This window comes from Drosophila obscura, unplaced genomic scaffold, assembly GCF_018151105.1.
Source record: "Drosophila obscura isolate BZ-5 IFL unplaced genomic scaffold, ASM1815110v1 contig_1, whole genome shotgun sequence".
NCBI lineage: Eukaryota > Metazoa > Arthropoda > Insecta > Diptera > Drosophilidae > Drosophila > Drosophila obscura.
Window position 1 is genome coordinate 969097 of NW_024542679.1, and position 14255 is coordinate 983351.

A 14255-nucleotide genomic window follows, 5' to 3' on the forward strand; every position below is an offset into this window, starting at 1 on the left:
TTCGCCCATTTTATTTGTATGTTGGAAATAATATTCTATGGCCGGATGACATTAGACTTTGCCAACTTATTAACTTCAAAAGGAGAGACAGCCTTATGGGAACAGCATGCAGTGAGAGCGAGATCAATATATATCCCTCAGAAATGATCGAATTTTGCTGGCCTGGTTGCCGGTAGTGTTGGAAAACATAATTTCGTCTCATGTGGTGCCTCAGTTCTTCTACTGAAAGCCGGTCCACGTACTAATTTTGCAATCTTTCTTCACAGCAGAGTTAGCAAAGAAATAATTTTTCCCCCAGCGTTACACATATAGGGATGAGACAATACTATTAAATATATCGTAAGAAACATCGAAGCCAGCCTCGCCAAATATTGGTGCTTGTCTGATAGTTTTTCATTTCTGTATCGATAGAGTGTCGAGCCACATAAAATTTTACCAATTCGTCAAGTTTCGCTATTAAAATTGAAGTTTGTGCTTGGAAAATTCATTTTCAGCATTCAATTTAAACAACAAGTAAAGGTGAGTGTTGCATGGCATCAATTACAAGGGAAGAAAACCCGAAATCTGCACATCCAGAAGCTTCTTTAGAGCAAATAAAAAGATGTGCCGCACAGACGCATTCGCATGTGTGCATGTGTGTATGTGTGTGTGTGTGTGTATTTGTGCTTAAAAGCATCTGCTTTTGTGTGGAATTTTCTAGAACTGTTTCTACATTTCTGTACGTCACATGCATTTTCAGAAAAAAATCCATTGCGAATATGCCGAATATAAAACTGCAGTCCATGGATGGGGACATCTTCGATGTCGACATGAAGATCGCCAAGTGCTCGGGAACAATTAAGTTTATGCTTGAGGAATGCAAATTGGAGAAAGATGAGGCTATTGTGCCTCTGCCGAAGGTGAATTCCACGGTTTTGCGTAAGGTACTGATCTGGGCCGACTACCATCAGGACGATTCCGGGCCCACTGAAGACGACGACAACGAGAAGGGAACCGACAACATCATCTCGTGGGACTATGATTTCCTTAAGGTCGACCAGGGCACACTCTTCGAGCTAATACTGGCCGCCAATTATCTGGATATCAAGGGTTTGCTCAATCTGACTTGCAAGACCGTGGCCAACATGATCAAGGGCAAGACTCCAGAGGAGATACGTCAGACATTCAACATTAAGAAGAACTTCACTGCCGCCGAGGAGGAGCAGGTGCGCAAGGAGAACGAGTGGGCCGAGGACAAGTGAGACGGGTTAACAAGGCAGCGAGCGGTGGACCATCAGACCGCTCTCAGCTGCTGGCTGGTTACACATTAATTGAATTGAATAATTTAAATTAATTCGTTGTACGAACCCAATCATTAACTGTGTCAAACACAAATTAAAATACTATGCGCCTATGAGCACGAAGAAACAGCTTAGAAATCTCCTTCAGAAGATCACGTGTCGTGTATGTACTTGTGAGGCTATCGGCACACTGTGCCGCTGCTGCAGACTGGACTATCGATGGTGGCATATAAAATAAACTCGGCGCTCGAGTGGCCGCACAAAGGGAAGGCAAAAGAAATCGAGGCACGGCAGGAGGCCACACAGCCATTCAGCCAGCCCAGCCTAATTGCGGAATCAATGCGCCAGGGAATTAGTTTTCTGTACGAGTATACGTATACCAGGCAGCGGAGTACGTAATGCCATGATTTTAACTTTTCTTTCGCTACTTTTCCCGAACTGTAAAGCGGCATTAAAATGGCAATTACCGTTGGTGGGGTGTGGTGTGAGGCCTAAGACAGCGGACGCTTGGGTCAAGGCTGTACGACGAGTATTAATGAATTAACATGGCCAAATGGGCCTGGACAGCACTACAAATGGTACAGCTCTCGGCTGCCTGGCCTGCCTGCCTTTCCCCCTTAGTGCTTTATGAGCAAAGTTTTGCAATAAAAACCCCCAAAAGAAGCTCCCACGTGTTCGGCATGGAGAGTGCGCTGGCAATTAGTGCCAGGGAAAGGATTGGAGTTTGGGGTTAGCGATTTTCGGGCTGCATCTCCATTGTGTTGCCACGTTTCAAATGCATCCACGCAATTTGGGGAATCAAAGGGCCGTTAAATTGTACTACAGCGCATAACAAATTGGTTTTTTCGCCGGCAACATGTGCCCCAGACACTCGCAGACAAGCCTTTCTACTCAACCTCCACCCGCCTTGCTCCACCCATCCCCAACGAAGGCCGCAGAATTTGGTTCTGTTTGGGAAACTGTCAAGCCAGCCGCGACAAACGTTGCTCCCCGTGCTCCTGCTGCGGCTTCTTCTGATGCTGTTGCTACTGGGAGGAACATCGTTAATGTCATTGCTATTCTTGTCGTGCGGGTTGGCAGTGTCTGCCTGATATATTGTTATCATTTTAACAATGGAAATTATTTCATTACATTGTCTTCCGCGCCCCTTTATTATGTTAGACATTTCCCACTCAGCCAGGCGGGGCAGGCATTGCTGCTGGGAACCCTGACAGCAGATAGTTCTGCAGGAGTGGATTGCTCTTCTCATCCTCCTGCTCGTCCTCGTGACTGCTCCTGTTGATGATCCATTTCTGTATCATTTGACGCCTATTAAAAACTTTCACTGACTAAACAAAATGCAAAAGCAAAAGCAAAATCTTTTCGTTTCGTTTCGTTTCTTTCTTCAAATTTAATAAATCCTCGTGAACACGCTTTGAAGTATTCATTTTGCAAACTTTGCTGGAAAAATAAATGGAAACAAGTACAAATGCAATCAGTTGTAGATACGTACTAAGAGATACCTTGTAATACAGGGAAATACTTAACCAAAAAATATTCAATATATAAAACAAGAGGAGGAACCTTTATTTTCCAGGTAGAGTAAACCGATAAAGAGGATCTATCTATAAATAACGTCACAGTTTCCCCTTCCGAATTCCCCTCTTACAGCTCTAAACACAGTAAGGGGCTTATATCCCCTACCGATTAATGGGTATCAAAAAAGAAATTCATCAAACAGAGAGATAAACAGAAATAAGGTAATGCCTTTCCCAAAACGAACGAACGAATGGATGGATGGATGGATACTTGTGGATTCGCATTTATTTCATTTGCATTTGCATTTAAAATGAAATGAAAATCAGACCAGCATAAAAATATACACAGGCTGATCCGATCCCATCCAATATATTTATTTGGACATCATTAAAAATGCCACATTTGAATGGAGATGAGTAGACAGTAGACAGGGGGAATGGGATACGACCCGGACCAGTAACCGTACCCGTACCCGCACCCGAACGATGACGAAGACGTTGAGAGGATGACACAGTCTCTTTGGGTGGCTTTTTTTGCTTGATATGCATAAATGTCAAAGTGATTACAATGCAGGGCCCGCAATGTGTTTATCGTTTTGCCACATGCTTCACTGCCCCTTGTGCGACGTTCTCCCCCCCACCATTGCCAGTGAAAAGTGGCAGGGCGCAAAAAAAAAGGACAGCTCCAGAACGCTTCGAACTGTGAGTGTGACAACGCCCTACCCACATCCATTCAGTCATTCATTCATTCATTCATTCATTCGCTCACTCGTTGCTTACACGCCCATCGAGCACGAGGACGAGGCACAGTGGAGCAGCAAACCACAAAAGAGCAGCGTGCCATGCCATCTGGATGGCCTGTCAGCGTCTCCTGGCGCACCGTACCACAGTGGGCCCTGGCCTGGATTCGTCTTGATGTACGCAGGTGCGCTTATTGACGCTCGACTGCATTTCGTTTGAGGACAAGCCGAAAATCTGAGGCAGCCAGATCAAAGCCAGAGGACAATCTCCTTGTCCTTGTCATTCCTCCCACCCCACAGCCCACTCCACCACCCCACTTAGTGGCAAGCTGTCTTCGCCATCGTCCTTTGCATAGATAGAACTTGTGGAGAGCCGGAGCCCTCTGCGAAAGCCGAAACAGAATGAAAAGGCAACGTTTTAATATTTTCGAGGCACTCGAAAATCCTTTCCGAGCACATTTCATGGTCGCAGAACAATTTCCGGTCCGCTCCGGTCACAGTTGGGCGACAAGTATCCCCCTCCTTTGAGCCTTGAGTCCTTGTTCGTTGGTGATTTGCAAGTTTTACGGTGAACTGAGGCGAATGGCTCTGCCAAACGGCTCCAAGGATTCAATAAAGCCTTAAATACATGCTCCAGAGTGCGGCTAAGAGCGTGCATCGATAGCTGCCACAGCATAAGCATTCAGCACAGCAACAGCATCAGCAGCACTCGAAAACAAAAACCAGTTGGCAGCTCCATTTCCATAGACACACCGCCAATGAGACAGAGAGAGAGAGACAGCGAAGAGACGTCTGCCAAAACACTTTGAACTTTTTAAATTTTTAATGAATCAAAAATGTTTTCACACTTTTTCGCACACTCTTCCTGCCTGCCACACCGCCCGACACCGCACCACCTAGGCAATGCATGTGTGCTGGGCTGGGCTGGCTGTCTGCAACATGTTTCTGTTGTCGATTTCCATTTCCAGCGGCAGCTTCCAAAGGGAAGCACCAAAAAACTGTGTGACAGTTCGTCAGTGGATGGATGGATGGGTTAGCGTTAGCCCGTTCAGCCTGCACTCTTTCCCCGGCTCGCTATGCTGTGGGCCGCCTCGCCTAAAATCCACAGAAATGTAATTGAACTTAATTCGATTTGGAGCGAGACAAGTTTTTTGACAGCTGCTCAAGTTCCCAGGCGGCAATGCATCTCGGCTCTGTGTGTCCTTTAAAGTCCTGCCAAAGACTTTAAATGTACGACCATTGCAAGATGGAACTCATTTCAAAGGGAAGGAATTGCAGCCATAGTCCGGAAAGTACTTTAAAAGTACCACAAAAAGCAACTCATTTAATTTCACATTAGAAAAAGTGACTTCCTCACACCAATTACATTTTATACGTATCCTCCAATCCAATCACTCAGATTATTACTTATGGTCCTGCTTGCACCGCCTCTCAGCAGCCTCTGCGCTACCTACACCTTCCTGTAAGTGGCAGTCCAGTCCGGTGGTCAATTTTTTCGCATATGTTGCCATGAAGTGAACCCTCAAGTGCAGCAACTTGAGCTCCACACAACAACAACAACAATAATAATAATAATAACAATACAAAATACAACAATTTTCCATTTGCCATGAAAGGGCGGACGGAGGGGGGCACTTGGAGAATACTTGGACTATTCGGACTACTCGGGGAAAATAAAAATAAAAATAAAATCATCCAAGCTGCACCCCCAGGCAGGACTTGGACTTGGATGGCTGCTTCCTAACAAGCAGTTCATTTTTCTGCCAGTCAGCCACACAATTGCCTCAAGAGCTAAGGCGGGGGGGCATAAATATTTTCTATGGTATACAGGGAATATGATTTGATTTTACAATTACACGAATATGATTGCATCTTTGGGCAGGGCTGCGAGAGAGCTAACTCCAATTTTAATTGGTATCGAAATGGCCCTGCGAATCTCTCGACTCTCTGTTGGAATTTTCAGACTCAACTTTAACCCTTTAACGAAAAGCCATCCATCGATGGCAGCTTTACTTTCGACACACAATAACCATAAATCTGAGGAGCACTGACTGCTGCGCTTACTTAGGATGAGTTTATTTAAATACCCAAAGAAAGACCCTGTCGTCTGCCTGTGTCTCCTGCTCTGTCCCTGCACCCCTGCACCCCTGCACCCTGCTGCAAGTATCTGGTAGCTGCATCTGAAAACGTCTTCGCCGGCTAGCAATATTTTTGCATTTAGCAATATTTTCGAGAGCGTTGTTAATTTCATGCCCGAATGGTTCGCTGGCTGCTGCTTCTCTCCTGAAGATGATGATGCAGAGCAGAGCAGGGCAGATCAAGGATTTGGGTGGCCATGTGTAAGACCAAAGTTTGCACTTCTCCGGCGCTTGGGGGGAAGTTAGAAAAATGAAATGAAAATTGCGCATAATTTTGCATTACTAATCTTTAATTCCTTGGCAACTTTTTTAATCATTTCCTCACCTATTCGGTGGTCGTGGAGGAGGGGTGCACGGATAATAAGCCTCGCTCTAAATTAAAAACTTTTCGCCCTCGCCAGGCGATTTATTTTTGTATTTTTTTTGGTTATTTTTCCCCCCACTAATTGCAATAAATTTGCGTTAATAAACTGAAAATGAAACCAAAATTGTGGCAAATTGCCAACGGCAGTGGGCACTGTAGATGGCCAATTTGAGCGCATAGACCAGGCCGGGGGCTTGGCCCTCCAAAGTTTCCACCATAATTAAAAATATATTACCGAAATCTTTATAATATCCGCGAGGCTCAAGTAAATCAGAGAAGTGAGTTTCATTAATGAAAACCCCAATAAGCAATACAGAAAGCCAACACAGAAACCAAAAGTCTATGCCGAAAAAGAATTCAAAGGGATGGAAAGGTCTGCCCAGAGCTGGGACTATATTTAACTGTGATAAATATGTAATAATCTTCTGCAAAAGTATATGCAAAATTAATCGACCGACAAATAATTCGTGATTTGGCTGATCAATCAATCGAACATATTGTGTTCCACTTGATTGCTCTCGTCGGCAGATGGAGCGGTCGTCACGTTTCAAGAACCTGGGAGTCGAGTCCAATTACGGCTCACAGCAATTAGCACGGAGGAAGGCCACTAACGGCGATTAGTTGACTTTTGCGTCGATGCTTTCAGAGTGATTAAAATCGCACAATGGACGTCCAGTCCACAAGATGACCAGCGAGGGGCTGGGCACTGCGGACACTACTGGACTGAGAACTGCGGACGGGACGCCTTCCGGCAAAAGTAAAACCACACAATGCCTCACATTTGCATACCACTTTGAACTATTCAACCGAGGGATCAGGAGAAGGAGCAGCAGTAGGAACAGGAACAGGAACACAGAGAGAGAACCCATGACAGGAGCGAAATGGGGGTGGTGAATGGAGGTTTTAACCCGTTGACTCGACAATTTTGCGAAATTAACCTCAAACTCGACAACGGCCTCAGGTCACGTTGCAACGTCCACGTAAGTCACTTGGGTCTCGGACGTTCCCTTTCCTGCCTGCTCCTTGACCCTTGCTCCCTGCGCCAGCATGCTCCTCCTTCTCCTTCTCATCAGTTGCGGCGTTGGCATAAATTTAAAGAGCAGCAGACAATGGGAGGGCCAATGCTCAGGGGGCGGGGGGGGTGGGTGCCTGCTGACTGACGGCAGCCACTGTGGCCGCCTCGTCAGCTAACTAATGATGCCCCAAATTGAATCTAATCATCATTAACAATTACACAACGCAGCTGACTCGTGTGATTAGGCTGGGCTAGGGGCTGGAGATGTGGAGAGGCAGGCACGAGTCCACTCGACCATTAAGTCTAATCATATGCAAATAATTAAGCGCAGTGTGACACGAGACCAGCCCACACCACACACACACACCACCAGCAGTCCAGCAGTCCAGCAGTCCAGCAGTCCACAGCACATTTCAGCCGTTGAAATATCTCCCAGAGGTCCCCATCGTGCAATTGTCGCCTATACTTTCAGCGATTTGCACTGCTTCTGTTCATGGTGCAACTCCGGGTCCGGGTCCGAGTCCGAGTCCGGGTCCTGCTTCTCGCTCTACCCCAGTTGTGTGCGTGCTTGACCAGATAGAGAAAAGAGCACCAGTCGTCGGTGGTCTACTCCCATTGCTGCTTACTCCTTCCGCCTGCGTATCAGTCCGTTCTGTGTGAAGTGCCTGCTGATAATGCACACACTCGGTTCAGAGGTGGCTAATAAATTTGAATATTAATTGTCCAGTGTCTGCTTTTGGTCCTGCTGTCAGGCTCTGTGGTTGCCCCACCCACTTTCTTCACAGATTAAAATGCGCCACTGCTGCAGTGGGGGCGGGAGTCTATTGGGGCCGGCCCCATCATCATCATATTGGTAATTACCGACTGGAAAATGTTCAGGTGAACTAATTGGATTGCTGGCTGGCCCACAGGTAAAATGATGATTGGACTAAAGGGAATGAATATGGATTGATGGAATAACCAAGGCTGAAGCTGGAGCTGGAGCTGGAGCTGCAGCTGGAGCTGGACAATTAACATCTCACATTTTGCTGTGGTTTTTTCGGTCTGCCGACATATTCAACTCCAGATTGGAGATCTCAGATTGGGTATAGTTTGGGCAGCCACAGACAATTCAACAAAGTCTTTAAGTAAATGGAAATAATGAAATGCAATCAGAAATGTTGAGATTCCAGGGCAAGTCCCTTCCGCTCGCTCGTAATTACCTTTGCTGCTTCATTAATAAGCCGTTAATTGCCAACACGTTTTATGGGCCCTGCCCCCAAGGAGGCATTTCCGTTTGTGCCTTTTGGAAGATTTATGCGTTCCCAAGTTAATAATTTAAATTTTGATGCCACCCCAAGGACCAGGACCAGAGGCAGGACCGTGCACCGAAAAAACGAATCCGCAAAAGAGCGGCCCCGCAGCCACACGCCGCAGATAAAAGTGCAAAAATTGCAGCACAACCAATAAGTCCGGACAGAAGCCGAACCAGGCAGTGAGGCAGTGAGGAGGCTGCGGCGGATCGTAAAAAACGAGTAGCCGAAAAGCTTCTGCCCTGCTGCCATCGCCATCTCCCCTTCCCCCCCCCATGCAGTGGTGGTGCTGCTGCTGCCACGATTAATTTTACGCTCCACTGTGTCAAGCTGTTGTTGCTGCCCACACGGATGGACTGGGGCTGGACGGGGACCATTGACGGACCCATAGCCATCCCAGGGAAGCATAGGTCTGACATTTGCATTGCCTACTCTATGGGGAAGTGAAGGGAAGGGTATGGGGATTGGGGCTAACCAATAGAACATTTTCCGTTTCCGTTGCGTTGGCAGAAATGTTTCGCCCCGAAAACTCGTTTCCTCGGCACGTGTGAAAAGCCCATGCCACTGACCAGTCCGGTTCAGTCGGTCCAGTCCAGGCCCAGTGCTGCAGGGCTGCTGGGCTGGCCTTCCAATTGCGGTGACCCCATATCCAAATCTCTCAGATTCTCTGCCCTGCACTCACTCTCCCTTCTACCCGTTCCCCTAAATAAAAATACGATTTAATAGCTAAATTACGTATGTGGGAATGGGTTTGGGCATGGGCATCCGGCTGTGTTTGTGTGTGTTTGGGCATTTCTGCTGCGTTAGGCAACATTGTGGCGCCTCCATGCTCCTCCATTGACCTCAAACGTTTGCAGCCCTCGACTGATTGCATTGGTCCCCCAATCCCATCCCCATCCCCATCCCATCGCAATCTCATCTCGTTCTGCAGTGCTGGAATGCTGAAGGGGGAACGCACTGCACATGCAGCGTTTTCCAGCCCTGCACTCTCCTTAATTTTTTAATTGCATTAAATAAAAGCCAAATAATAATTGCATAATTGAATGAGCGCCGGACATTCAAGAGGGGAGCGCCGCCTTTCGTTTGTAATTTTTGTTTGTTTTCCGCCATTCCACAGCGGGCGGAGGCTTTTAATGAGGTTGTAATTGTTCAAGTGTGGCCAGAGTGTGGCAAAGAATCGAGAGCTGGCAGATCAATGGATGGAAAATCATTGGATGACCAAGGCATGGAGTAAAAATAAATAAATAAAATACAAATAAAATGAGAATAAAACTATTAATGTTAAGTAAATATTTATTTAAATGGTTTACAAATGAAAGTAATTTATATTCTTCGTCGCAGCCATCAATTGATTGACCCATTCAGGGCTCTGCTTAGCTCTGCCAGGGGTACCCATAGCCAATGTTACGCTATCTTGCCCCCCACCACCCACTAAATTGCATTCGCTGCATGCTACCGTTATCGTAGCTATGGGCTGCTTCTGCTACTGCTGCTGCTCCTACTCTACTCCTGCTCTAAACCCAACAAAATGTCCCCGAAAAAGTCATCGAAACGAAAAACAATCTGCAAAAACACTTATAAAAGTTGACAGGCGTGCAGCGGACAAGTTTTACGAGGAACTCGACTCGTTTCGGCGCGTCACAAATTTACAACGTGAAGCAGTGGAGGAGGCAAGAGGAACACAGCTGCCGCAACCCACCATCACCAACACCAACAGTACCACAAGGGACACGCCACCACCCATCCAGGCCCCACAAACATTTACAATTTATTGCACATTTGCCTACAAAATATCACCCAATTCCTGGCCAAAAGGGGGGAACATTTAATGGAGTATGCAGCGGAACCAGCAGGCAGCAGGCAGCAGGCAGGAGGCCCCGCAGCAACGCAGATTGGATGGATGGATGGGGGCAGTGGGCGTGACATTACAGCATGTTCCATTGCACATTTGATGAATTTATTGCAGTTTAGAATTTTTTGCACATTGTGCAGCAGTTGCAATATCGTCGCATCGTTCCGATCCACGCTGCATGCTCCACACTCCCGGCAGGAACTTGCAAAAAAGTTGGATGCGATGCCCGAAGCGGTGACTGTACTTTTTTTGTTCGGTGTGGCTGTGGCTGTGGCACTTTGGGTGCCGATGAAACTGTCAAAACGAATGTTTAGAACCTTATTTATAGTTTGGCTCGTGATAAGCGTGCCATGAAATGAAGTTTGCTCTTCTTTTTATATGGTTTTTTTTTTCTGTATATTTCTGGGATGCATGGAGGAGTTGGAGTGCCTGTAGAGCCAGTAGCCCATGCCCATCCAAAGTAACCGCTCGAAAGGAGCTCAGTCATTAAATCAGGTTGCACAAATTAAGCAATTTCAAGGTGTCCTGCTCACTTTTCGCTCTTTCGCTTAATTACCCACTGATTACAGTGCCGGGACCCGGGTCTGGGTCTGGGTCCTGCCACTTTCTTTATAGCCCGGCTAAGTGGTATTTACGTTTTAATTTAACGCTTCTGTTTCAGTTCTGCTTCACTCCTTTTTGGGTGCTGCCTGGGGCCTGGTGCCTGGTCCCTTGCCCAATGCGCTTTCGGTTTCAAGAAATGCAACACACAAAAGCGGGCAAAAGCTGTAAAAGCAAAAGCCAAATGGAGAGCCAGAGCCAAAGCCAAGGCAAGCCGGAAGCCAAGACTAAAAGGCTTTAAGCCAAAACCGAAGACACTCCCTGCGGCTCTGGACATTACTCGTACCGTCTGTAATTGCTGCGGCTGTTCTGGCCCTGGCCCTAACGACAGGACAGAACAGAACAGAACAGAAGGACAGGCGACTCCTGCTTCCGTCTTTGTGGCGCCCTATTCAAGTGGTTTTTGATGACAAAATGAAAGGTAATTTCAGCGAAATCTCGCTCTGATTTTCCCTACTCGAGTGGGTGGCCAAGACAAATGACAAGTTATGCCAGCGGCAGGGCAGGACAGGACAGGACAGGACAGCTCCCAGACAGGACAGCAGCCGGGCGCTGCTGTCTTCGAGTAGGCCTTTGTCTCGCCCAACAAATTGGCCTCGCCCGGAAATCTCCATCAGAAATGTGCGAAATTGTTGCGAAAATGTTTTTCGGACAACAGGAAATTGTGGCAGCATTAGGGATAAGTGGATGGGACCACCACCACCACCCCAGACAAGGAGTTGGAGACGGAATTGATTGCGGCAGTCTGCCCAGAACCCTAAACAGCTGTCGCTCCGCTCCCTCCCTTCGTATATTTTTTAAGTAATTACTGCTGTTCGGCTGCGTTTCTATCCCTATATCGTATAATCAACTCCTGTATCGAGACAAATCTTGTTCAGAAACTTTGCTCGGATTGCGGTTGCAGTTCCATTCGACATCCTTTTCCCTCGCAGGACAGGACTCTGGCCCCCGATGCATTCGCTGATGCTGGCTTTAATCAGCGAGCCTGCGGCCAAAGAGCAGTGCTCCCATTAAAAACGAAGCGAAACAAAGGCCACGACCAAAGGCTGGAGTGAAGGCCCATCCCCAGATCCCCCAGCTCGCAGCTCACAGCTCCCAGTTGGTGCACTCGCCATCTACTATATCGTTGGCAGGGGCGGGGGCAGGGGCCCTCGCATCTGCTATATCTCCAACTGTCTAACTCTGTGTGCGCGAGAGTGTATGGCGGTAAATCTTTATAAGCGCGAATAATTGGTTTCCTCATTTAATGCGAATGGTTGGAGCGAGCTGCCGGTCGGGCCAGGCAGGCAGGCGGCAGGCAGGCTGGCTCGTTGCAATTGCCATAGAAAATGCTTCACAATAAACATTTCTTTTGCCGCTTTTTCCCGCCCCTCCTTCCACCCACCATCCCTTCATCAGCGCTCGTCCTCCCCAGCCGGCTGTCAGAACAAACAGCAGGAGTCATAATATTGCAACAGCATCGAGTCGGATCGGGATGGGTGGGATCTCTGCCCTGGGAGCTGGCTGCCTGGCAGAAGAGGAAAAGAGAACGAGAGCGAGAGCGAGCGAGAGGCCAGAGTTCAGACGAGGCGTCAGCTTTGACTTGGTCCTGGGGCCAGGGCGCAAAAGAAATTGCTGGAAAAAATTAATTGCATTTTCATTATGTTGACTGGCAGCAGGGTCAAAGGGGAGACCAGAGCAGCAGAGCAGAGCAGCGATGAGTGGAGCAGACAGACAAATGACATGGATATAGGCGCTTATTTTTTACCCACCAAAGCGAGCCAGCAGGACAGGACAGTGCAGAACAGGATGGAATGGAATGGAATGGTGTAGGACGATGGAGAGGACTAAACTGTCGTTAGCTTCAATTTGGTTTACGGCAATTGGTAAACGAAAATGGAATTGGATGAGATTAATGTACGAGATAAAGAATGAAGATATCATATGGAATATTGGGTACTCGTAAGTGCAAGTGGACACTGAGAAGGGGATTAGGATTTACTATATAAAGAATGAAGATATCCTAATTTAAAATTTAAAATATTTCCACAATGTTCAGGTAAGATATGAAGTTTCAGTATTTCAGTTCTTACATAATCAATGTACTTATTCATAGAGGAGACACGCTAAGACCCTGCTCCACCTTATCGATAGCCTGCAATATATAAAGCTGAGTACGTGAAGAAATGCGACTTCTTATCTATCAAAGAGCTGGTTCGGCGAAATTGATTTCAGCAACAGGTTTCTGTGAATATATGGAACCAAATCACCGATAAGCGACTCCAATGTCACATGGCAGTCGCCCTAAAAAGAGGTTATGTGAGGGAGCAGCATTAGATCAGCAGAGGGAGTCACCAGCAGTTCCAGTATCAGGCCATGGATCCAAGCCCCACCTCTGTGCCTGCGATTGATGATTCACTCGGTTGGGGGAGGGCTTGTTGTTGTTGTTGTGGTGATGAAACTGATAGCCGCATACCTCGCGGAAAGATAAAAAAAAACTTACGATATGTGGTTGACTTACAAAACTCTCTTTCCCTCTCTCTCTCTGTCTGTCTGTTTGCTCTCTTGGAAATGATAATTACCTTGATCTTTGCTATTCTCTATGGCATATGGCTGTTATATATATTTGTAAGATGTCAACGGGTGTTTGTCGAAAGTAGAATAGAAGAATCTCACAGCGGATTGAATGGAACATGTGATAAGCCTGCTATTCTACTTGCCAAAGACACACCGAATGTGGAAACTAAATCCTTGCGATTGCAGCATTATCATACGCAGAGTTAGAAATATATATATATATATATGTGGAATGAAGCACTGCACATAGAAATTATAAGGAGACACAATACAACACACTGAACCGCACACTGAACGACGAACGCACTGCACTGCACTGCACACTTTGGAGTTCAATAACGAAATAATGACATATTTTCATAGATATTGCTTTTTATACGATACTCCTTATCTGGTGAGCGTTGTTTTATTTGCTTTACCTTTTGGGTGCGACAGTGTGTGTGTGTGTGTGTGTGTGTGTGAGTGCGAGGTAGATAACTGGATTTGGATTGGACACTCTTATCGATACTGTAGCTCGGTGTGGTGTAGTGTAGTGTAGTGGGAAAACGTCGACTGCGTGTCAATCCCGATATGACGAACCACTGACGAATGTGTGTGATGGATAAACAGACTTCTAATGGTGCACCCCACAGAGCAAAAGAGCGAGAGCCGCGCCAGATAGTACATATGTATGTACATATATGGAAAACAGGTTGCGGTTCATCGAATGTTGGTGTGCTGGCAGACAAGGGGTTAAGTTAATGCCACTACTAGCTACTAGCAGCAGTCCGCAGTTTGCAGTTTGATTCCTGGTAGCTGTCGTAGCTATCTGCCCAGGGGTATACGCGGCGGACTGATAAGCGAGGTCCGATACCCGCAAAGCAGCAGCTTGCAGCAGTTTACATCTTGATACCGAGAGTAT

General features: G+C 46.8%; 1 protein-coding gene across 1 annotated transcript; it reads left to right on the plus strand.

Annotated features, from left to right (window-relative positions):
- The first annotated feature begins 414 nt into the window (after positions 1 to 414).
- LOC111072246 (S-phase kinase-associated protein 1-like) lies at positions 415 to 1416 on the plus strand. Its single transcript, XM_041592909.1, has 2 exons — positions 415 to 519; positions 741 to 1416. Exon 2 carries the CDS (start codon positions 759 to 761, stop codon positions 1239 to 1241), a length of 483 nt encoding a protein of 160 aa, XP_041448843.1. The 5' UTR covers positions 415 to 519; positions 741 to 758; the 3' UTR covers positions 1242 to 1416.
- The last annotated feature ends 12839 nt before the right edge of the window (positions 1417 to 14255 follow it).